Genomic DNA, 25509 nt, shown 5'->3' with positions numbered 1-25509 from the left:
GAAATAATCTGTAGATATATTTGTTTACATTTTAGAAGTTTATTTCTTGGATTTGATTTAGGCATTTTAGAGTTTGACCTTGATTGCTATGCTGCAATCTGGGCATGGTGCTATCCAATCACAAATCTGGATGTATGGATTGTGTATGTATGAATTTTAGATGTAGGTATTTTGATGTAGGTATAATGTAGGTAACACAATACATTTTACCCTAATATTTGACATATTTATTTCACTTTATTTCTGTAGGAGTCTTGATCTGTACATGCCAGCCCATGTGTTGGTCTATGAAAATGGAGTCCTGAAGCTTCCATCCATAGTCAAGTGGTACCATACTGACAACAGCATCAGAGGAAAACTTGGTGGGGTTCAGAATCTAACACTCATCCATTCCTCTCTAACACTTCACATCACCAGCCAGACTCTTGGATCTGACATGCCGGCCAAGTTTCAGTTCTCGGCAGTAAATGTTCTGGCAGATGCTAACATTACCATGATATCAGATAAACCAGATTTCCCCTTTCAGCTTCTGTCAGAAAAAGTTTTGATAGGTGGATCAGGGAAAATCCTAGCAACAAACCTACAGATTTCCACAAATTATTTTGAGACAGAACAAGGTGGAGTGTTAAGCTTAGATGCTCAAGGCTACGTCAATGCAGGCAAAGGTAAGAATGTGTTCATTATAAAAATCTTTACCGGTGTGTCCATTTCATTCTAATCATTTTTGAGTTTATTTTCCTGTTATATGTTTTAAGATCTTCATCACAATCACTTGTTGTTTTTTAAAACAATATGCTACCTGATAATAAAATACATTAAGAACATATCCACTACCTCACAAATCCAGCTCCCCAAGCTTGGTTTTAGCAATACAAGAAAGTCATATGCCCACTTCGGTGGAAGTCCAGCAATAGTGATCTCCCCTAGGATAGAGGAATTTGTACCAAATCCTATAATTACTTCAGTTACTACTTTCTTCAAGGAAGTATGCTTTGTTTGCAGATACTGCAAAACTAATTTTCACTTGTGATTTTTCTACTATTTGAGTGATTGAAAGGAGTTTTCTCACACAGGGCAGTATACTCCAGCTATATTTCTATTACTTGCTCTACTCCTTGATAGAAGAATTCACACTTTATTTGTACAACTTTATCTTACAAAATACATGATCCCCTTACATGCCATATGGTAATTGTCTAGTACTACATGCCGTATGGTCATTGATATAATAATTTTAGACGTGCTTGTCATTAGCATCCTCATCACAATGAGATCACTTGATGTTTCTGGTTTCTACTGTATTTGCATTTTGTTTTGCTATATGATTACAGATGTCAACACATTTGGCATGAAAAAGTGCATGTAATGCAAGCATTTTAAGCTGGCAAACCCCACTCCTGTATCTGTCTCACTTATGACGGTGTAATTCAAGAAGTATTTGCAACATATGCACATGGTACCCAGACAATATAATGGTGACCCTTTTGACAAAAAAAATTAATTGGGCAGGTGAGAGAGCAAGGAAACAGATCAACAAAGAACACTTAGATCCACTACATGTTCATGGCCATGTAGAGGACGTTTGAAAATAGGCTGCCAAAAAGGCTAACTTTAACAAGGCCCAGTTGTCCAGGAGTCGAGATAAACAAATAAAATGACCTCCTTGGGTATGCAAAATGGGGAATCTTACCTTCAAGCTCTTTTTCACACAAGAACACAGTTTTCAAAGCCACTGGCAAGAAAAAATGAGTTAAATAAGAACACATTGATCCCATCAATCCATAGAAAATGTCATCCTGCTTTCACATATCTCAATCATAGGAAGATTAAATGCTTTTTCACAGAATGTGAATGACCTTGCCCAAATGATCCACTGGTCTCACAGTTCACATCATATTGTGAAGGGCTTTCATTGCTACAGATGTCTCAAGAGACCCGAGACCCATTCAGAGCCGACATTCTGCAGCAAGAGATAGATAATCTAATCACAAACTGGGTGCATGAAATTGCATAGCTGCCAAGTGTCCCGTTTTTTCCCATATTTGTCCCGTATTTTGGACCTGAATACAGGTGTACATTTTTTCTGCCAAAAATGTTTTTTAATTTTTAAAAAAATAAAAAAAATCTTTGCAATTTTCAGTTTAGAACAGCACTTGGTTTCATTCTGATAGAAATGTATTGCATGTATATAAGAACACAGTTCTACAATATAATTTGTTCATTCAAAATTGAGGCTACCATGCCTGTCTTTATCCACCATATTGGATTTTGTAAATGGTTACTGCTGTCACTGTATCTCATCTTCGTAATATTCAACTTCTAATCATGTTGAATAGGAAAGCAGAATATTCAGAATTTTCTCCAGGAAAGACAAGAAAACAGAATTGGAAAGACAATTGTGCCGTCATCTTTAGATTTGTGAAACCATCTAGTAAAGGAGAAAACTGCGTTTTACAAATTGTGTAATGTGATTTCGCTATTCGGTATGGAGGTGCCCATGAAGTACAAGAGCACAAAATAAACATCAGCTTACTGCTGAATCAATACACAACTCAGCCTGAACTTATGATGTATATAAATAGCAGAGAGAACCTTGATGTAATTCGATTGAAATTTGATCATCTTAAGTTGGCTCATTCAGTGTAATGATTTTTCCACTTACGTATCACCTGTGCTTAAAGGAATTGGTGTTTTAAACATTATTCCATTAATTTTGATCCATTTTTATAATTACACTTGTGATAGAACTGCAATCAGGTTTATTCTTCTGTGGGATACAGTACATATGTTGTCAGATAATTCTTTATCATTCATCAACTGTTAACTTGACCTTTTACTCTGATCAGGTTTAGCTGTAAATCAAGCAGGTGCCTGTCATGGGGGCCAGGGTGGCCCTTCCACTGTGTCTAGTGTGATGTGTTCTTGCTATGATGATTTCCGCTCCCCAAGCCTGCCAGGATCAGGAGGAGAGAACTCTAATGGAGGAGGAGTCCTTAAAATTCAGGCCAAGTCATCCATTATCCATGATGGACTCATATCTGCCAAGTAAGTTGAAATGAATCGTACATTCAGCATATTTTAGTTAACTCAAGATGGTAAGCATGTTACTACTTGTCAGCCTTAATGTCTATTAATATAGTTCATAGACTCCTCATGGTAAGTATGTTTTAATTTCTTCTTTAAATACACAACTTGATAACAGTACATGATGGTTACAACAGCTAACTTACAATTCCAGACCTTCCAAGCTATACAAATGCCTGCCATGTGTTTTGTTGTGTTGTAGACGTAGAAGTGCTCAATGGTTGTTTGCTTGCACAAGTAGAAGGCAGACTTAACTGCTTGGATAGAGGATTGGTGCCAAACCCTGACAAATCATCCATTGCTACTTTGCCCATGCATGGAAGCATGCTCTTTCCAGAAGCCTTGTAAATAGTAACTCATATGTCCTTCTCATCAGTTGATTATTTCTACATCAGGGATGTATATTCCAAGCTTTCGTTTACTTCAGGCTCAATCTTTATTATAGATGAATATTCTACACCTTAGTGGTTTGACTCTATTATACATGAAACTTATTGGCACCATCTTCAGTCATTCAAACTGCTCAGGTTTTTCCCACAATTCCTATTTTTTCTACCATTTATTTCAGACTTGATATTTATTCCAGATTAACCATACTATCACTTCTTTATTAAATTTTATGTTGAAAATTGAGTCTACACAGCATGATTGGCCATAACATAGCAAGTCCAGATATGGGAGTGATGCGGAATTTATGAGTGTGACGTTTTGACGTATTGGGGTGGGGTTCTTCCAATATAATTTAATTAAATTATGATGAAAGTTCCACCCTGGCTCATTAGGTTAGAAAGTTAAATTAGTGACGATGTAGATTTACAGCTCTGAGCCCCCAGTCAGCAATGCCGACGGTTAAATTATAGAGAACACGAAGATGAAATTCAATCAATAACAATTTAATAATTGTGATAATTTAAAACGATAACTTCCAATCACTCGTCTTTCCCTCGACCAAGCGACAGCCTAATTCATCCCGTGATTTACAATGTGAGTTCGATTTTCCCCCTGTCCTTGTATCTACTCATCTATTTCTTCCCGCTGATTCTTCCTTCTTTCCGTTCCTCTAACTCCTCCTTTGTCTCTGTTTCCCTCTCTATCTCCTCCTCCAACTTCGCTCCCAGACTTCAACTTCTCCTTTCTTCTCCTTTCCCTCTCTATTATCTCCTCCTCCAATTTCGCTCCCAGACTTCAACTTCACCTTCTTCTCCTTTCTTCTCCTTTCCTCCGTCTCTCTATCCGAGACTACGGGACCAAACTATAACTGGTCTGTCCCTCAAAGCTTCCTGTGAAAAACCACAAGGCGTTAACATATGTTTTATCGAATCTCACCTCACACTATATCGACAATTAATCATTAGATAGCTGTCACTGTTTCGGTCACGCATGCATACACATCAAAATTCCCACACACTTCTTGCAGGGTAACCAATGGCGTAATAACACGGTATCAGCGAATTGTTATGCAGACATCAATACATTGCGTCACGTCAGTATATACACATATATATTTAATCTCATCGTACTACAATCTGACAACAATCAGACGCATGTCTGTACATCACAAATATTCAACAATGGCAAAATCTATAATCATATGAACATATGTGTTAGTCTACTATAAAATACCCACATAGCAAAGTACAATATTAACTCTTACGACGGCTAGCAAGCTATATAATTCTTTACAAATATCAACTCATTTCTTCAAAATATGCAAACATATTAACAAAACAAAGTAATTCTTCGTACTACGATTCTAGTAATAATAAAGTATACATACGACCTACAATTAAAATGCAGTCGCATTCCACAAAGACGGAACAAATATCTACTGACCTTTTGAAGCTTTCTGTACTTAGAATTTCCCGCTCTAAGATTTTCCCGCCAATAACGAATGGCTATTTGGAGTTACGCTAACCTCTTCTCTGGGTAATTTCTCTCAGCGAACTAACTTTTGCTGGAAAACGCGGGGATATTATTCTACCCAAATCAAGGTCTCCCCCAATCTCGATTCTGATTGGGTGGCGCTGTGCCCCTGTCCAATCGTCTTAGCGGCCAGTTCAACCTGTCTTTTCTGTTTGCAGGGGAAAGAAGTTAGGACACTCCCACTTCTTCAGGCAATTTCTTTTGATCTTGGAAACATTTCGACACCTAGGTGATAATTGGCTGTCTGTGACTTTGCAACTCCGATGTCTGGTTCTTCTATTCTAGCCACAACAATCTTACGTAACGGATTAGTGCTAGCCTTCGGCAATGTTCGACATCAAACAATGGCCTGTCAGAATTACCTTGATTATACATGTTTCAACTGGGCTACTCTGGGTCGGGGTAAACATGACAATGAGGTCGAGACAATAGGTCTGAAGAGACAGCTAATATGTAAGAGTGTGCTTGGTATAAGTTTATAAAGTCAAGTAAAGATTTCATTTTTTTTCTCAGTAATTTACCAAAAAGATTTCAATAATTTATTCCCTCTTTTAAAAAAAATGTTGGCGGACTGTATTTTGACGTTTTTACATAGTGTTGCTGGAAAGACTGCATCTTAATTAACTGTCCTATGGTCTATATAACTTTCAGTTTAGCTCAGTACTCTACCTTAAAACTGACTAGAAACATTATTGAAACAAAAAAGACCACTGTCAGGTTTAATTATGATAAAACATGGATGGTTCAGCTCTCACATGTGTTCTGCAAACTACGAGGTTAATTCACTAACTGAATTCTGATAAGGTCATCAAAGACCATAGTTGCTGAGGACCCAGGATATAACTACTAGGCCAGAACCTCAAAGTCTTAACCTTATCCTATTTGCCCGGGTCCTTCATGTGATGATCATCTTTGATCATCATGCAGAATGTAAGACTTTTGATCTATGCTGTAAATATTGTAAATAATAGCCATGTCTTTGTGGGAGGTAGCCATCAGCCAAAATTTGGAAATGATAATTGTTTTTAAGTACTGAATAAATCAACTAAGTTCATTAAGAATAAAAGCAATGCAAAACATGAAAATGGTATGTTGTTTTTATTTTTTTTTCTTTATATTTACATTAATTGAAAAAGTTTAGTTATTCAGTCTTCCAAATAATGCAAGTCTAGGATGAATACAAGTCTAGGATGAGTACAAGTCTAGGATGATTACAAGTCCAGGATGAGTACCAGTCTAGGATGAGTACAAGTCTAGGATGATTACAAGTCCAGGATGAGTACCAGTCTAGGATGAGTACAAGTCTAGGATGATTACAAGTCCAGGATGAGTACCAGTCTAGGATGAGTACAAGTTCTGCAGGATAAGTAAAAGTTCCAAGTCACTTGAAGGAGATAGCCTGTGACTTTGGAAGTTGTTCAGGGTAATGATGGAGAGGTTTCTCCAGGTGATATAAAAAGAATATTTCTCTGTTACAGCCCTTGTAAAGTTTGTTTTATCCAAACTGTGGACTTTGATCATTTAAAAATGGAATCATTTCTGTTTTCTTGTGTGATAATGCACTCTTTGAACTACATTCTAGAACATTTGGTTTCAAGTCACCTTAGCTACTAAACATAGAATTAGTGAAGATACAGGCCTTGTTGGTTGACCTAGATTATTGGCAGTTCCACTATGATTGTTTAATTTCTTACCACTCAAAGAAGGCAGGGATGATATTTCTGCTCATGTTCTGGTATCCTGAGTGTGATGAGTTAGTTACTCAACCTACAAGGAACCAATCAAAATACAGTTAATTTCTTACACTTGCATATGTCAATTCATTGTGTTAGGGGAGAGGCTAATCAACAACCATTTTACTATTGTATACACACTAATGGACTAAACTACTTTCAAGGTATTGTTATGTATATCTATACTGTGCTTGACTTTGTCTGTCATTGGGGATTGTGGATAGATTTCTTTGCATACCTGACCTTTGTCATGATTTTAAGTAGTAAACAAGGCATGTGTGTTTGCATGTGTGTGTGTGTGTGTGTATGTGTTTTTCTGAGGATGACTTTGTGTGTGAACATAAAGAAATCAAAGGGCATGTATATCAATCAAGCATTGTATGATTTGTTTTTGAAGTAAACATAGAACAAAGAATATTTGGCACACATTTACTGAGTTTACTTTATATGAATATGCAAATTAATGATCATGATCAACCAGTTGCTTGCCTCTTGTGTGCTTGACTATATATTGAGATATCCTGTGAATTATAATATAACTTAAGTGTCCAGTGATTGTTGCTTGCATGGTTATCCAATCATACTGCATAATTTTTAACTTGTCACTTGGAGTGGTCATGTTTATGTAGATGAGCATAATGACATTTATTTTGTATACTGGTTGTGCACTACTAAAATTATTCCACCCATTGACATATCAATTCATCCTCATACACAGAAGGAGCAAAAATCAATCTTGTCATTGGTGCAAAATTTTGTTCCCAAATTGCTACCTCATTCATCAGCCCCCCCCCCATGTAATCTTTAATCTTTGCAAACCAAAAGTCCTAAATCAGTCTTCATTTTTCAGAGTAAATTAAAGAAAGTCAACTATTGTGACTGTAATTTTCTATATACAGATGGTTCAAAAGATGGCAACATGATTGTAGCTGTAGTTGCAACACCCCATTGCACCATCTTGAGTTAGTCTGGATTAAACCATCATTTTTATTGCAAAAGTTAGTCATACACACATCTAGGTACTAGATTAAAATCTCTCACAAACAAATGTCATTACCAGTTTTAATTCCGTTTTCACACTGAAAGCCTTGGAAAACCTTTTTACAACTTTTTAATATCCCAATTTTACATAAACCTGATTTGCTCATACAGTCTCGTAAATTACTCTATACTGTTGGCTGCCTTGTCATATTGGTATTGATTTGCTCATACAATCTAGTAAATTACTCTATACTGTTGGCTGCCTTGTCATATTGGTATTGATTTGCTCATACAGTCTAGTAAATTATTCTATACTGTTGGCTGCCTTGTCATATTGATATTGATTTTCTCATACAGTCTAGTAAATTACTCAATACTGTTGGCTGCCTTGTCATATTGGTATTGATTTGCTCATACAGTCTAGTAAATTACTCTATACTGTTGGCTGCCTTGTCATATTGGTATTGATTTGCTCATACAGTATAGTAAATTACTCAATACTGTTGGCTGCCTTGCCATATTGGTATTGATTTGCTCATACAGCATAGTAAATTACTCTACACTGTTGGCTGCCTTGTCATATTGGTATTGATTTGCTCATACAGTATAGTAAATTACTCAATGCTGTTGGCTGCCTTATCATATTGGTATCAAGGGTAATGAAAGTGCAGACGTGTGTGTGTGTGTGTGTGTATGTGTGTGTGTGTAGGCAGGTTGCTAGGCAGGTAGCCTTTAGCAGCATATCAGCACAAAAGTAGCTGTATGGTGCAAACCTAAAGTAAATTTTGAAAAATGTAGCAGTGAAGAATTGCACAAATGACTGTAGGAAGATAGGAAGATAAACCCTTCCAAATAAATGAAGTACAACAAGATAGAATACCAAGGATAACATGTTGATAGGTATATAAACTTAAAGCTAAAGATAACATATGTAAAATCCTTAACAAATATGGTTAAGCTTCAACCATTTCTAATTGGAAGAATCCATGTGCAGACTTCAAATTTTATATAAATTGGCATGTTCTGTATACCTGACAAAATATGTGGAATGTAAACTCCTCAGATAATCTTTGTCACATCATTGGAGATTGGCATCTTTCATATAGAACAAACCACAGAGCTGAGGTATTATTGTGCTGATCACACATAGGACACACATACTCATCTTGTTCCTGAAGGGTGACCTTGACCTGAGTGCATACTCTTACAGTGAAACACATTTTTTTTCAAGTGTATCAACTTCCTTTATGTGAACTCCATTAAGAAACTGAAGTTTCTATAACAAAGTTTAGCCTGATAATTTAAGGATGTTATGTTTTTCATCCTTGTCTTTTCGTTTTTTTAATTTTATACAGGATTATAATTATTTTGCTTTAATCTTTTAAGTGATAATACTACATATTTAATTTTATTTTTGGAAGGTTTATCAGAACAAAGTTCTTTTTGTTGTTGCAATTCTGTGCCTTTTCACTTTTGGAACTTAACATTGAATTGGCACCATATAGTAATTATTGTGTTGACATGCCATTAGAATGCAATATGGACATTATAGATACATAAATTCGGGTTATTCTTGGCGTATTCTAAACTGGAAGTGTGCAGGGTATGTGGTCATGGTTGAGAATCAACAGTGAAAACAAAAACAACCTTAAGCCACTGTTAATGACTAATTTCTGTGTCATGAATTATACAATAATCATGTTACCTAACAATTTCCACATATTTTTTCCATTTTTCCACAGATATGGTTTCCAAGCCGTAGTTTTCAATAATATATCCATGTACTCATAATTATGACCATTAGAGTGTGATTGTACCTTCTCCACCCTACCCCCACCCACACAATCTCACTACAAAAGCATGTGAGAATGCTCAAATGGCTTAAAATTGAACTTATATACAAACTACATAATTTTGTTAAATCCTTTTCTTTTCAAACCAATATCATATTTTCTGTTATTTTTCCCCAGTGGTGAATCAGGAAGTGGCTGGAGTGGTGGTGGCTCAGGTGGAAGCATTCTTTTGGATGCCACAACCATGCAGATTACAGGTGAGACTGTTACTTACTGCTTAAAATATCTCATATACTTTTTGTATTTTTATTTCATCTGGTGAGAGATAAAGGTGAATTTTCTCTAAAATATTGTGTGTTAACCATAGAAATCTCATACCAGTTTTAAGAGATTACATCCCTTAAAGTTGAGGTTGGGAGGGAAGAGGAGGATTGATTGGTTAATTACAGTACTTGCCTCAGGCTTTAACAACTTAATAATTACATAAATGAACCAGTTTAAAATAGGAACCTGTCTTTAGAAGCCCTTTTCCTCTTTCCATGAGGTTGTTGCTTAACACAGGTTATCTTTATAAAGCAGAGCTTGACCTCATTTTGAGTGGTACAAAAAAGAGGGAGATTTTGTCAACATAAAATTTTTTTTAAATTTGTATCCTGTCCACAGTTTTGAAATTGTGCAGCTATTGTTGAGTGTTTATGGTATCTATTGTCAAATATAAAATATAAAATTGATGTTGAATGCCTCCTAAATCACATGAAGCAAGCTGGAGGCAATAAGAGAAGGTTCATTTGACAATTGAAATATAATAACTGCCATCCCAAATATATTCATTGCTGCCAGGGAGCCTTGGTACCTCAGTTGGTAGAGTGTTCTGTACCTCTTGAGGCCAATTAAGGTTGACTGCCTCATTGCATCCATGGGAAAGACACTTATCACCCATTTCCTTGGCATGATGTAGCCAGTAAGGTGTTAAAGTGGCATTGAAACAAAACAAACAAACATCATTGCGTGCCATCTTAAGCTAACTTATTTTTTTCTAGATATAGTTAGCAAATTCATTTTCCCTTGCCTTGTCACAAAAAGTGAGTAGCTAGTTATTCCAATTTCCATTATTCTCTTCATCTGACACTTTCATTTCAATTCTATAACTTTAAAGCTGTTTGAGAAAAGGAGATGAAACATTATATACTGATAACTCAGTATTAGAACATGGCATTTACTTCATCAGGGTCCAGTTTTCAAGATTAAGGCCAGAACTCAATATTTAAAATTTTTGTCACACTTTCCTTTTGTTCCGTAATTTTGAAGTCATTTGAGTTTAAGGGGTCAATCTTGGTATAATTATACATCATATTTAGATGGGGATGCATACCTCAATGGGAGTGCTATCTTCATGGCCAAGATCAGGCTTAAAATTTTAAGTTTTATCCCACTCTTTCCATTCCACTCTGTCAAAAGAGACTAAGTTACAAAACTTTGTTTTTTTCTACATCATCATTAGAACCTGTGTTATGAGATGCATTAGGCATCCTATCATTAAGGTCTAGGTCACAACGCTGTATTTTAAAACTTCTTGTACACATTCCATTCAGCTTCATAACTTTAGAGATGTTTATGCTTAAAGGATGAAATTCACACATCATGATTGGAAGGTGTGTTGCATACGGGGAATCAAGGTCAAGGTCACAACTATCTGTCTTAAAGTTTTGTATCACAATATTTTTTCTTCTGATCCATTACTTTAGAACACTTTCATCTTAATATATGAAACTTGTTAAACTTTTGCATTATCATTAGGAAATATATAATTTACTACATTGGGTAATGTATCTTTGAGGTCATTTTCATGGGTCAGAATTTTAAGTTTCCATCACACTTACATTTCTTAAATATAATTTAAAGGTTGTTTGAGATCACAGTGTAAAACTTCATATACTTATGCATCATCATAAGCAGGTGTGTCACATACCTTATTGGAGGTTCTGTCTTCAAGTTCAAGGGTCAATAGAATTAACATTTTCTTCATACTTTTCTTTCCATTCTATAACGGAGCCATTTGACATTAACGAATAAAACATGCTGTACTTTTCATGTACACATTGGGGGTCCAATCTTCAAGGTTAATGCCAGTATTTTAGGTTTCAGTAGCATTTCCCCAACCTCCCAATAATGTTTGACCTGTTTAGTTGTCACTTGAAGATGTGTTGCTTTCTTAGGGTCTTATTTTCCAAGACATAGTCACAACTATATATTTCATAGAAGGTTTTGGTTCTTCTTCATTGTTAAAAGGCTGATTGAGTTTGAACCATGGTACACTTGTTTCTCTATTGATAGCATCTCATGTATCAGGTTCAAGGTTTTATTGTTAGTCAGGGGCCCCGAGTGGCTGAGTGGTCTAAAGCGCTCACCCTTCTGGATCACTGCCATCTCACCTCTGTCTGCGTGTGTTCGAGTCCAAGGCTCGGCTAGCGTGGGTACATGGGAAAGCCTGCCAGTAGCTTCTTGTGGGTTGGTGGTTTTTCCCTGGGTTTTCCCGGGTTCTTCCTCAACCAGTTATACTGGCCGCCATGTATATAGCCTATCTTGTGCTGAAAAATGGCATTAAACCCTAGAACAACAACAACAACAACAACTATTGTTACAGTCAAGGTCACTTTTAAATTTATTCTGCTTTGGTGCTGATTTACTTTAATGCCCACTGAGACAGAGGCATGAAACTTGGTTGCATTCCATGTCTAATAACTTTACAGCTCTGTAGCAAGGGTAACAGTCTGAAACTGTCATTGTATGCTTTTGAGACATCACCACATTTGGCAGGGGACAAAAATTCCTTGAGGTTGCTTGTTGTATATAAATTCACTATCATATCTCCATTCCTCAAATTCTTTTACATTATTGTACTATGTTTAAATTAACAGTTTCTGCTAGTTATATTTACTAAATTTTTGCATATGAACCCATGAACTTGGTCATTCTGCACACCAGTCAAATTATATATTTAATTGATGTATATTACCAATTAACTCAGGCTTAATCCAGGCCAGTGGTGGATCTGGTTCAATAGATACTCAAGGTGGCACAACCATTAGTGGCGGGGGTGGTGGTGGAGGTCTTATTGCCTTGACTTACCAGACTGGATACATAACAGGAAACATAATCACTGATGGAGGAAAGGGCAGTGCAGATGCCCAGACTGGAGCCCCAGGGATCCTCTATGTGAAAAATTCTACCTATGCTAAGGCAAGCTATGTATATTTTTGTATATAGAGAATGTCCAGTGGGTAAGGATTTATTATTTAATTTTTGAAATGTGTTGAATAATTTCCAGTTTTTGGAAATCATGTGTGTGTCATACAAACTCTCTGTCTCTTTCACACACACACTATCAGACACAGAAAAATATAAAAGGTGTGATAATACTCAGGAACACAGTGTGTTACCTTGCCAAAGTGGAGAATATTATGTAAAAATACTGGACCCAATTTCTTATTCCAAATAAATTTTAAAATTATTTGTTTAATTCATTTTTTTTTGATCAGGTAATGCTGAGAATAAATGAATAAATCTTATTAAAATATATTATTTGATCAAAGTTATTTTTCCAATAGGGGACATGTTTTTCCTCATCCAACAGCAAAGCACTTTTTTAAACTTCTTTTAATATATTTGCATAATTTAACTCGAGCATATCGTCTAGGTTTAAAGAAACAAGATTCCTAAAAGTTGAAAGGAAAGAGTAGATGAAAAGTTTTTATTGTCTGGGTATATATTTTATTCTGATATCTTATTCCTTTTGATCCAGTGACTTTTGATTTTAATACTTAACAATGTAAACCAGAGACTGATGCAAAATCCTTTAGTATTTAAAATTAAAATTTTCAAAATATGGGAAGTCATCCAGTAGTAAAAGGGCATCATCTGTACACTGACCCATTTTAAATTCTCCGTCATTATAAGAAATATCAGCAATATTTCTGTTATTCTCGAGATTGTTGAAGAAAAGTTCTTTTTCCAATAATATATAGGTATGAGGCTAGTTTGTCTCATAGATGGCATCCCCTCTCTAAATGAAAAAAAGTACTGTGACATTTGACTATTATTTATGACACTGCATCTGGACTTGTTGTGAAATACTCAGAATCACCGACAAATAGAATAACCAAAATTGATAGATTTTCCAAAAAGTTCCATTCAAAAGAGTCAAATATTTGTACAAAATCAATTATTAAGAGATGACCATATTGATCTGTTTTGCCAAGGTAGCTCATTAACTCATAAAATTCTGGTCAGCCAGGTGTCAGGATACTGTGACTGGCGGGGGGGGGGGGGACATATAAAATACCACACTGCAGACATCATAGTGATATGACTGAAAAATTGTTAAAGCTACTTTAAAAATCCAAATCACACACATACACACACACACTGATGCTGTTTTAAAGTCAACTTTAATTAATCTTCAATTATTTATTAATATTCTATCTTTATTTTCTTTTGGCAATAATTTGCTGGAACTGAGTTAGTTCTATATAAAATCTCCCCCCCCCCCCAATCTTTTCAAATTGAATTATAAAATTCAACTGAGAATCCATCAGAACCAGGACTGGTTTCTTTTTTCATGATTTTTAATGCCAAAACTTATTCGGAAAATATCAGTTTTTATTATCAGGCATGAAGAATGGTTCATTTTTTATAGATTGCTATTTGTTTTGCCTTAGTACAGTTTTTCATAAAAATTGTTTTTTTGGTTGAATATTTCAGTTAACATCTCACAATCATCCAAAATGAATTCCTTAATTATTTTTTAGTGTAATTTGCAAGTTAAGAAAGTACTGTATGTTGAAATCTTTTCACCAAATTCATACCATCTTGCTTTTATTTTTAACATTACTTCCATAGTTTTTGCTTATTTTATCTAATTTTTTGTGTATTATTGATTTTTGCTATGATTCCTTGATAATTTCTTTGATTAAGGGGTTTATTTGAAATGAAAATGTTAGATTCATTTTTTTTTTTGGTGTTGTTTTTCTTGTTTTAATTTTAATTTTTAGATTTCAAATAAGAGCTGATTGTTACATGTCAGCTTTATTATAGTAAATAATTTTATGACCCTGAAAATAATATTCTTCAATAGTATTTACAATATATTTTTTAATGGTGTCATTGGTAGAAAGTTAGTAATGAATTGATATGTTGCTTACAGGTTCAAGTCAACACCAACAAAGCCACAACAGCTGTGACTTTACTCCCTGTTCTAGAAACTGATATTGCAGCTGTTAAATTGAACACTCTGGCAATCATTGGTGAAGGAACTGTTGGGTTTGTTCCTCGGACAAGTGGGTCTACCTTGAAAGTAGAGTTATCAGAGGTAATTGGGAGTCCTGCTGCTGTGTTGAAAGTCAGCAAAGGAGTAGAAGTATACTTAGCTACCCGTAGTGGTCTTGGAGTGAATAAACTGACTCTGCAGACATCCATCCTGGTGGAGGAAACAGCTCAGCTTGATCTGCCAGCTTTTGTGACTATAGAGAAAAATGTAAGCTTGGACCTTTGTGGAAGCCTGATGACTACAACACGTGATATTTTGGTTCAGAACTATGGAACACTGGCAGTCTCATATCCAGCCTCCCTTCAGCTGAACTCTCTAGCCATAGACTATTTAGGGAAAGTCTCCAAAAGTTCCAAATGTACCACTACAAGTAACAAAGCAAACCTTCAACTTCTGTCCTTCAACAGCACCTCTGACCTTACTGCTGCATCTCTTAGCACAGACTTTTCATTAAGTGCTGGGTATGGAACTGTGAATCTGACAGTAGGAGGTCCAGTTCTTAACAGAACATGTGAGCCAGTGTCTGATTTAATTCTATTGAGAAATCAGTTTTGCTACTTGGCACCTCGTGTGCATGTGTACAACTCCATTACCATAAATCCTGGTGCAGAGTTGAGGCTAGATGGGGACTCCAGTGGTACAAATAAAACCAAAGTCATAGCCAGCAAGATTTATATAATGTTCTCGGGCAAAATAACTGGAGCAGGAGCTGGCTACCAATCAGGAGGACCTGGAGCAGGGACTGGATCCAACATTGGAGCTACATATGGAGGAACAGGTGAAGGAAGTAGTAGCAATCCTTATGGGTCTATCACTGACCCAGTGGCTTATGGCAGTAATGGCTATGGTGCCACCATCTCTCAGGGTCGAGGTGGTGGACAGGTAGAACTTCAGGCTGACTCCGTGATAGTTGATGGAATGATAGACATGGATGCTGGACCTTCCTCTTCTTCAGGTGGAAGTGGTGGCAGCATCCTCATCAACTGTCTGACCTTGTCAGGGAGCGGAATCCTCCAGGCTCAGGGTGGAGCAGGTGGAGGAGGAGGAGGTAGAATAGCCATCAATGCATCCAACTCCAATACCTTCAGAGGACAATACCTAGTGGATGGAGGGACATCTTCAACAGGGCAAGGTTCATCAGGTTTGTACTTTATTTTGTGGCATTTGAATCTCTGACCATTTCACAAGTATTCTTTAGGCTTCTAACTTAGTTTTTTTCATCTCTTTGTTTTATTGAAGGGAGGGTTCTTGCTGCAAATGGGATGCAGAATACATTGCAGAAGAGCTCAGTCAGCACCAAATACTTATATTTTCTTGTTTTGTAGCATATATCACCCACAATATAAATACATAATTGCACTCACCAAATACCTGTAAAAATATATGTCATTGTAGTAGTAATTATACAATTCAAATTCCAAAGTGAGTTTACAATTTGAATTACAATTCATCATTGGTATTTTTGTTGTTGACCTGAAATAAATGTTAGATCTGAATATTTGATCTGACACATACCTTTCCTATTTATTTGTCAGATTTGGGTTTCATGTTATATAATTTTCTCTACAGGGACTATTTTCCTTGAAAAAAATTCCACAGAAGTGACTTTGAAAGTGTCCAGTAAAGGATCCAAACCATCAACTCTTGGAATAGGGCTGAACATGCCATCACTGCTTGGCGAGCTACATCTGGATCGTGGAGCAACAATTCAATTGAACGTTAATGTCACCATCAACATACTAAAGGCCACTGGGAATGGGGAAACAGTTATCATTGGTAGTGGTGCCACACTGGTCATCAATAGTTTTGCTGATTCTCAGGCAGGGAGCTTATGTAATTTCATTGTGGAAAATGGTGGAAAACTGAATGTGAATGCAGCATTATTTGTATCCAATAGCATGCCACAGCTGGAGGTTAAAGATGGCGGCCTTGTTGTGGCTAATCAGTTGACTATTGGGAATGGAGGTGTTTTGAATATTTCAGCCACAGGAAAGGTACAAGTATCCAGTGCATACTTGAATGAGGGATCTCAGTCAGAACTTAAGAGTGGAGCTCAGTTGGGGGTTGCACAAAGTAAAGTAAGTCTCAGCAATTTTAGACTTGGCTACAATGCCAGCATCAGTTTTGGCAATGACAATGTGACCATAGAATCAACCTCATTTGAGATGGACCCATATTCACAAATAAATCTTCTGAGCTTGGTTAAGGAGATTCACATTTCAGGAAACGATGTCATTATTCAGGATGGTGCCATCATATCAGCATCTAGTGGTGGGAGCACAGCAGGTTCTGGAGCAGGAGCAGGGGGAAAGGGAGCAAGTTATGGTGGAGAAGGAGGAGGAAACTATGAAACCACTTATGGATCTACAAGTAACCCCACTGATTTTGGCAGTGGCACATCGAGTGTCCGGGGAGGAGGTATCATCACATTAAATGGGCTGAACAAAGTTGAGTTGGATGGAACTCTTTTTGTTGATGGAGGGAATGGTGACAATGCTAATGGAGGTGCTAGTGGTGGAAGTATCATTATCAAAGCAGGCTCACTCATAGGTCACGGGTATGTTTCATCAAAAGGTGGTCAGGGCTTGGTATCCACATCAGGAGGAGGCGGAGGCAGGATTGCAGTCTATGCTGGTTCAATCTTAGATTTCCATGGAGATATGTCCACTACTGGAGGGAAAGGGTTAGCCAATGGAGCTGCAGGAACCATCTACATGTCCTATAATGTGTCGGGAGCAAGCAAGACCAAACTGATTGTAGACAACTCTGGTGGAGAGTCCAGTTCAAAGACAGTAATTGCAAATGTATCAAGATTATCCAAATTAGATATCAGAGGAAATGCTCAGCTCCTCATCAACTCGAGTAGTGTCAGCCAGTTTTCGATAGATTCCATTGATGGAGACTATACTGGAAAGCTCTTTGTGCTGAGTGGTCAAGAGGCAAGCATTGCCACAGCCTATGGTACCCAGCATGCTTATGGCCTGAAGTGTAAGCTTGATATACTCTTTGGAGGAACAGCCACAATGCCTGCTAAACTCCTGCTAAAAGATGAAGAGACAACTGACTCTGATAATATTAATCTGAAGGTAGAAGGAACAATCCTTGGTCTCCGTAACTTGATCATTGCCTCAGGGGGAATAGCATCATTTGGCTATAGGAGTAACAGTGGACTTGACAAAACACAACTTGACCCACAAGGGACTCTTGTACTTAACAACTTGGATGTTGCCACCTCTGGTACATTACTTCTTGGAATGGACACGGCATCAACTTATACTCTGACTTTAAGGGAAGAACTGAATGTCAAATATGGTGGTACATTGAGAGGCAAGAACATAGCTTTAACTTCTCCCATGATACAGGTTGCATACAATGGTTTACTTCATGTGGATGAAGGAGGCAATCCAAGTGCAGCTGGCACTGGAGCAGGATCACAGGGGGCAGGGGGCAGCTTTGGTGGTGCAGGTGGCTTGTCCAGTAGTGGTTTTTCTCCACCAGTCAAATACTATGGTTCCTTCAAAATGGCTACATTGGCTGGGTCAGGTGGTGGCAACACCAGCACTGGTGGGATTGGAGGAAGTGGTGGTGGTATCTTGGATATCTCAGTCACCAATCTCATTCTTAATGGTATAATCAGTGCAAATGGAGGGCCTGGTTTGAATGGTGGAGGTGGTGGCAGTGGTGGCTCTGTTGCTATAGTTACTTTAGATATGTCAGGATCAGGAAGCATATTTGTTAGAGGTGGTAGCTCAAACAGCACTGGAGGTGGTGGTGGAGGAGGTAGAGTGGTTCTGGATGTTACAGGTGTGTATAACTACAGTGGCTCTCCAAGTTTGCATGGTGGATCCTCTGTATCAGGTGGTACAGGTGGGTCAGGCACAGCTTTCATCAAGACCTTGGTCAACAATCTGCCCCACTTTCAGCTGCATGTCAGCAATGAAGGGACATCTTGGACAGAACAAGGCCACACTTACATAGACTTCAGCAGCTCTACTAAAATGTCTGTTGACCAACTCAAGGTTGGAGCCCACACAGTTCTAGATTTTATGACATCAGGTCTTCATTTTGAGGCAGAAGTTCTTACCTGTGATCTTGGCAGCACAGTTATTGTACATGATTCTGTCATATTCAGTGCAGACATAAATGAGGACTACAGCAAGCCAAGATGCAGCTTTGTGGTTCAGCAGGGAGGAGAGCTAAGACTACCAAACAAAGTGGAACTTCTTGGAGCCAGCAATTCATTTGAAGGTATTCTTTGAACTTTCATACACTTGAAATCTGTATAATTCTTTCATTGACTTTTCAGTCTGTTTTTGCTTTTTATGCTTCACCATAATACCCTTGCCAGTTTTCAGTATATCTGTCCATTGAAGCTTGGTTTATTTTTTTATTTAGGTCATTTCGGTTACTGTTGATGTGTGTCAGTATTAGACAAGTTACAAAGTACATTTTAAGTTTTAATATTAACTTTTAAATTGTGTTACAAAAATATTAAACATCTCATTTGCATCAGAAATGTTAAAAAATGTTGAGAAGCATTGTTAGGACATTTTATTCTCATATGTGACATCTATCCTTCTCATGTTTAAAAGTGATTATGTGTGTTCAGCTTGTTAGTATGTGCATTTCAATTCATATATAGCTTGCAAGTTGTTTGACTAGTGTAGAAATATAAAATGATATGGACAGTTTTTTTCTTTCAATACTTAATAGACATGATATTAAATTTGGATAAGAAAAAAATAATATGCATATCTCACAGCCATATTTAAATGGAAATTCATACTAACTAAAATAGGCATGTCCATTGCATTAAAATATAATCTAATTGTTAGATGTTTTTATGATTTTCATCGAACATTTTATTTGTAATTTTAGGCATGCATGCATGTGTGTGTGTGTTTGTGTGAGAGAGAGAGAGAGAGTAAGAGAAAATTAGAGAGACAATCTATATTGTAACTGATTGGGTTGAAAAACTTAGAAATGGTGTTCTATTCTCACAAATTTCTAAAATGAAACATCAGTAAAAATAATCTTTTCTATTGAGCATTTAGGCATGCATGTGTGTGAGAGAGATTGTAAGAGAGAATTAGAGAGACAATGTATAGCATGTTTTTGTTATCAATATGTTTGATTGGGTTGATGAACTGTAGGATGGTGTTCTGCTCTTACAAATTTCTAAAATGAAACATCAGTAGAAATAATCTTTTCTTTTGAGCATTTATACAGATTCGTTACAACTTTATCACTTTTATTCTTGCAGGGACCCTGACCAATATCCGAGATATGGTGATATCCTCCCATCAGAAAGCCACTTTCTCCTCCCAGACTAGGACAGCTGGCTACACTAATGGTCAGTACACATACATGACAGAACCTGGAGCCTACAAGTTTTCCACCTTCACCATCAAAGATCATGCCCAAGTCACTTTTGAGGCAACAGGAAAGACCCAGCAGCTGGGAACTTTGGAGCTTCATTATGGAGCAGTACTGTTTGGGGAGATGCTAATGTTGTGGAGCAATGACATAATACTACACCCTGGGTCTGCCATCAACCTGACAGGCAGAGGTTATCCTGCTGGAACAGGGCCTGGACATGGAGAGCAGGTATGAGCTAATCTATTGTCATAAAAAAGCTGTGAAATTTATGGATGTTTTTATAGCATTGTAAAGTCCTTGATGTCACTCACTTGAAAAGTAATGGAATTTTATTTACATGCAAGTGTTAACAGAGTGGTATTGGTCATAAAAGCTTGTTGCCATAGTGATTTAAAAGTTATGGAAAATAATTTTCCTTGAAAAAGTAGGTTGCTAGAATTAATCATGTTTGGTATAATTTTTGTTTCTATCACAGAAGACCTACGCATTATTGTTGTCCTTTGTTGATTATGACCTTTAAAATATTTGGGACGAAAACAAATTAAAAACATGATGAATTTGTATTAATTACTTAGCCCCCGCAGTGAACTAAAGATCAACTAAGATTTTTCTATCAGAGTAAATCTGTGGTTGATCAGTTCAGCCTTACTTGTCATTAGAAGGATAGGAACATGCAAACCTTTAATGAATAATAATTTCAAAAATGTGGTAATTATGTGTATGTGAGAGAGAAAGACCGATTGAGTATTTTTCTCAGGTATTAATTGCATATAACATACACTGTGAATACTGTGAATATTTCAAATGACATTGTGATGTAAATGGAACTAATTTACCATAATCTTTTGTACAGGTGTCTGGGCAAGGGACTGGTGCTGGCCATGGAGCTCCAGGTGGATCATTCAACAGCAGCATTTCTGGTGGACCCTCATACAGTCTGACTCGGGAGCCATTGAAGATGGGTAGTGGGGGTGGTAACAGTACCTCTGGGGTGGGTGGTGCAGGAGGTGGTATCCTCAATCTCACCCTGGAGACCTCAATTAAAATTGAAGGTTAGAACTTTCGTATCAGTAATAATGCTTGTTCAGTTTATCATACACTATCTAGTTTTCATGTTGAAAGTTAATAGATGCATTCCAATCCCCAAACCTTCACACTTTTAATAATTAGAACAAAGCTGCCTCTTATAGAACAGATATACATGCCTTAGCACCTGGAAAAGGCTTTGTGGAAACTTTCATTATTGTGGATTTTTTTAAAATTTTGTTTTATTATTATCTGATTACACCATCCGCTACTGTGCCATCTAGCTGGGTTTGTGGCTGAAAGCAAACTTAAGAAACTAACCTGCTAACATAATGAAATCCACCTGAAAGTCATAGGAATACAAAACAGAAATACATTTTAAAAAAGGTTATGAACTTATCCATGATTTAGTTCATTCATTTTTACATTATTAGTAAATAAATGCCATGTTTTTCAATGTGCCTCTTCAGAAACTGTTGTCACATTTCTCTATAATAATACAAAATATTACATCTCTGTTGAGGTATATTTCTGTTGATGAAGATATTAGAAAGAAAGATAAGAAGAAAGATAAGGTAAAAAGTGTATTACACAAAATAGCTATATGCATATATGCATGCAGTTGAAACATATATCTCTAATGCCATCACCTTAGGACACATGAAAGTGGTACAATATAATAAACTCCACAAAGTAGTTGAATTGGTTCTCAGCTGCTGATTACAGATAACATGAAAATCTGTGTATTTCAGTTATAAGTTATTTCAGTTTCAATGAGCCTACAAAGAATAAAGACAGCAACTGTTTGCAGTCAAGAGAGAGAGAGAGAGAGAGAAAGAACACTTCTCTTATACAAAATGAAAGTCACAAAAGAGAGAGAGAGAGAGAAAGAAAACTTCTCTTATACAAAATAAAAGTCACAAAAGAGAGAGAGAGAGAGAAAAAACACTTCTCTTATGCAAAATGAAAATTACAAAAGAGAGAGAGAGAGAGAAAGAACACTTCTCTTATACAAAATGAAAGTTACAAGAGAGAGAGAGAGAGAGAGAGAGAGAGAGAGAGAAAGAACACTTCTCTTATACAAAATAAAAGTCACAAAAGAGAGAGAGAAAGAACACTTCTCTTATACAAAATGAAAATTACAAAAGAGAGAGAGAGAAAGAACACTTCTCTTATACAAAATGAAAGTCACAAAAGAGAGAGAGAGAGAGAGAGAGAGAGAGAGAGAGAGAGAGAAAGAACACTTTTACACAAAATGAAAGTCACAGAAGAGAGAGAGAAATAACACTTCTCTTACACAAAATGAAAGTCACAAAAGAGAAAATGAATCTTGATTACTCTTGAGAATGGTTTTCTGTTTTTATCTTGGAAAATAGCCAGTTTTCAGAAGTATCATATATTGACTTTCAGTCTACTGAGCACAAATATCTTGCAAAGCTATGAAAAGGAAGCAAAGTTACACTGGACAGACATCTGTAATGAAACATTTTTTATTTGATATCAGCAAATTAGCTGAGACTGCATTGGAACAATTGTTAAGCATTCCAGACATAACGCTTCCTAAAATGTCACAACCATATTAACCTGTTTTTTCAGCCCATACTCTGAAATCTCTGATGAATTGTTAAGTGCATGTACATTCAGAAAAAAAACTTGTGATATAGTTCCCTTTTTGGAATTTACTTAAACACCAATAGTCAACACTCACCTATATAGTACAGGATTTAGGGTTGAATATCTATGAAGTATCTTGTGTTTTGAAAGCTGTTTCAGGATAAATATCTTACTGATTCTTCCATTTACAGCAATAATGTTCACTGTATCTTTTTTCACCTAGGAAATTACTTGCAGTTTTTGGTTTGCAAGAATTTTAGATAAGTTTTTCTGTTTTGATTAACCTGAAATTTTTATTACTTTTGCACATTGATAAAACTTGATTAATTTGCCACATGTTGTGTATTTACTATCAAAATATCTATCATAACTGAAATATGATGCTGTACTTAATAAAGTTTGGATTTGTTTGTTGACATCATCCATGAACAGTAGTGTCTTAGCATGCCTCTTCTAGGATTTTTTCAGCAATGTGAAATATTAGGGCATTGCATTGTACCATTTGGGACATGGGCAATATTTGTGACATGGACATTGCATTGTACCATTTGGGACATGGACAATATTTGGGACATGGGCATTGCATTGTTCCATTTGGGACATGGGCATTGCATTGTACCATTTGGGACATGGGCATTGCATTGTACCATTTGGGACATGGGCAATATTTGGGACATGGGCATTGCATTGTACCATTTGGGACATGGGCATTGCATTGTACCATTTGGGATGTGGGCAGTTGAATGCTAGTAACTTGAACATTTCACCAACCAAGATCCTAACTGTACTCATTATTGGTTTAAGATTTGATGAGAAGAAGTATGTCTTAGTATTTGTCCATATTTTGTCCCTTTTTGCACGGTCTTAATATAATGCACAAATATGTCTCCTCTTTTCTAATCATCAGGTTCCATTTTGATTGATGGAGCTGATGGTATTGGTAACAATGCTGGAGCTGGAAGTGGTGGCACAGCCATCATCAACACACCAGAAATCACTGGCAGTGGCCTAATTTCTTGTAATGGGGGACAGGGATCTGGAAAAGGAGGTGGTGGAGCTGGTGGTAGAATGAAAATTATAGCGAAGAAAATGTAAGCATTCTCAAGCATAACACTAGAAGGATGAATTATGCTATAGATTGCTTCACAAAAAATGTCTTGCTGCTTAATTTGCAAAAACTTTTAGAAATATGCCAGCTTTAAGATGTATTTCATCCATTTTTATTACTTCATGAAATATAACAGAAGCAGTAACATCCTCAGTCTAATATTGTAGCCCTATATGTAAAGCAGGGTGGTGTGGGGTTTTGCATACTACACATTGGCAATTTAGTTTCTTTTAAATCTGAAAGAATACAACTATGACTGTGACATATTTTAAGTAGCAATTGTCTGATTTTGAATAGCAAAAAGATCATGTGTCAAGCACACTGGATACAGACTAGGTATGAAAAGTTCCATATCATCATCGTTGTCATCATTATCATCATAATCATTTTCATCTACACCCTTTGATTCTTTCCATCTGATACTTTTTGCTTGTTCCACTTTTTCTTTTATTGTTTGAAGTGTATTCTTTTACATGTGTTGTAGAATAACTTTGTCTGCTTATTGTACTGTGAACAGAGGATCTTCCATGTGTGTTGAACAATTTCTATCTTGTGCAGGCCTTGGGGAGCAAAGAAATAATTTTATTTATCTGATGATTTTCATTAATATCTTTGAATTGATTACAAATGATAAAAAATTTAGATTTATTTGATCAAACTGCAGAAAAGTATAGTGTGATGACTACAATACATTTTTATGACTTGTTTATTGCACCATTTGTATACATGATGTTATGACATCATTGATCATCCTTGTAGTGTCAATGAAGTTGAAAGTATAAGGGTGGAGATTAACCCCTGCTCAAAAAGAGATCACATTTACAAGGATAGTAAGTGTATTTCTATTCTCCTTAAACACACATCACGTTTAGCCTCGGTCCACTCCTTATTAATAAAACCTCAAATCAGATAATTTTTTTACTTTTCCATAGTTTGTTCATCTTATGCTCAAAATGTCTGAAAAATCTCTTATCAAATAATGCATCACATTACTAATGCATACTTATCAAATAACGCATCACATTACTAATGCATACTTTAAGTTACCATATATACTAGATAATAAGTAGAGTCAAACTGCAAACAGCAAAGCTCCTGATATGCCATAGCATAATGTGCCTGCAGATCAGGGTTGTTTGTTGTACTGATTACTCCTAACAAACTTCATGGACCCAGATATGCCAGTACATTAAGTGCATGCAGATCTGGATCTGTGCAGTCTGCAGTTAGATTAGTCTTATAATATAGTATATATGGTAACTTAAAGTATGCATTAGTAATGTGATGCATTATTTGAAAAGTATGCATTAGTAATGTGATGCATTTTTTGATAAGAGATTTTTCAGACATTTTGAGCATAAGATGAACAAACTATGGAAAAGTAAAAAAATTATCTGATTTGAGGTTTTATTAATAAGGAGTGGACCGAGGCTAAATGTGATGTGTGTTTAAGGAGAATAGAAATACACTTACTACCCTTGTAAATGTGATCTCTTTTTGAGCAGGGGTTAATCTCCACCCTTATACTTTCAACTTCATTGT

At 36.4% G+C, this 25509-nt stretch overlaps 1 protein-coding gene across 1 annotated transcript in view; it reads left to right on the top strand.

The window, feature by feature from the left end:
- The window catches only part of LOC149788458 (uncharacterized), a 208030-nt gene that overhangs the window by 74892 nt on the left and 107629 nt on the right, over positions 1-25509 (top strand). The window contains exons 39-47 of the mRNA XM_089973518.1: positions 250-665; positions 2847-3045; positions 9692-9771; positions 12543-12754; positions 14718-15981; positions 16410-19088; positions 20104-20447; positions 21073-21271; positions 23767-23950. Coding sequence (XP_089829644.1) covers positions 250-665; positions 2847-3045; positions 9692-9771; positions 12543-12754; positions 14718-15981; positions 16410-19088; positions 20104-20447; positions 21073-21271; positions 23767-23950 — 5577 coding nt within the window. The remainder of the gene's footprint in view (positions 1-249; positions 666-2846; positions 3046-9691; positions 9772-12542; positions 12755-14717; positions 15982-16409; positions 19089-20103; positions 20448-21072; positions 21272-23766; positions 23951-25509) is intronic.

This window comes from Sinohyriopsis cumingii, chromosome 11 (genome assembly GCF_028554795.1).
Source record: "Sinohyriopsis cumingii isolate HCF-2022 chromosome 11, ASM2855479v2, whole genome shotgun sequence".
Classification (NCBI taxonomy): Eukaryota; Metazoa; Mollusca; class Bivalvia; order Unionida; family Unionidae; genus Sinohyriopsis; species Sinohyriopsis cumingii.
This window is presented reverse-complemented; position numbering and strand designations above follow the sequence as displayed.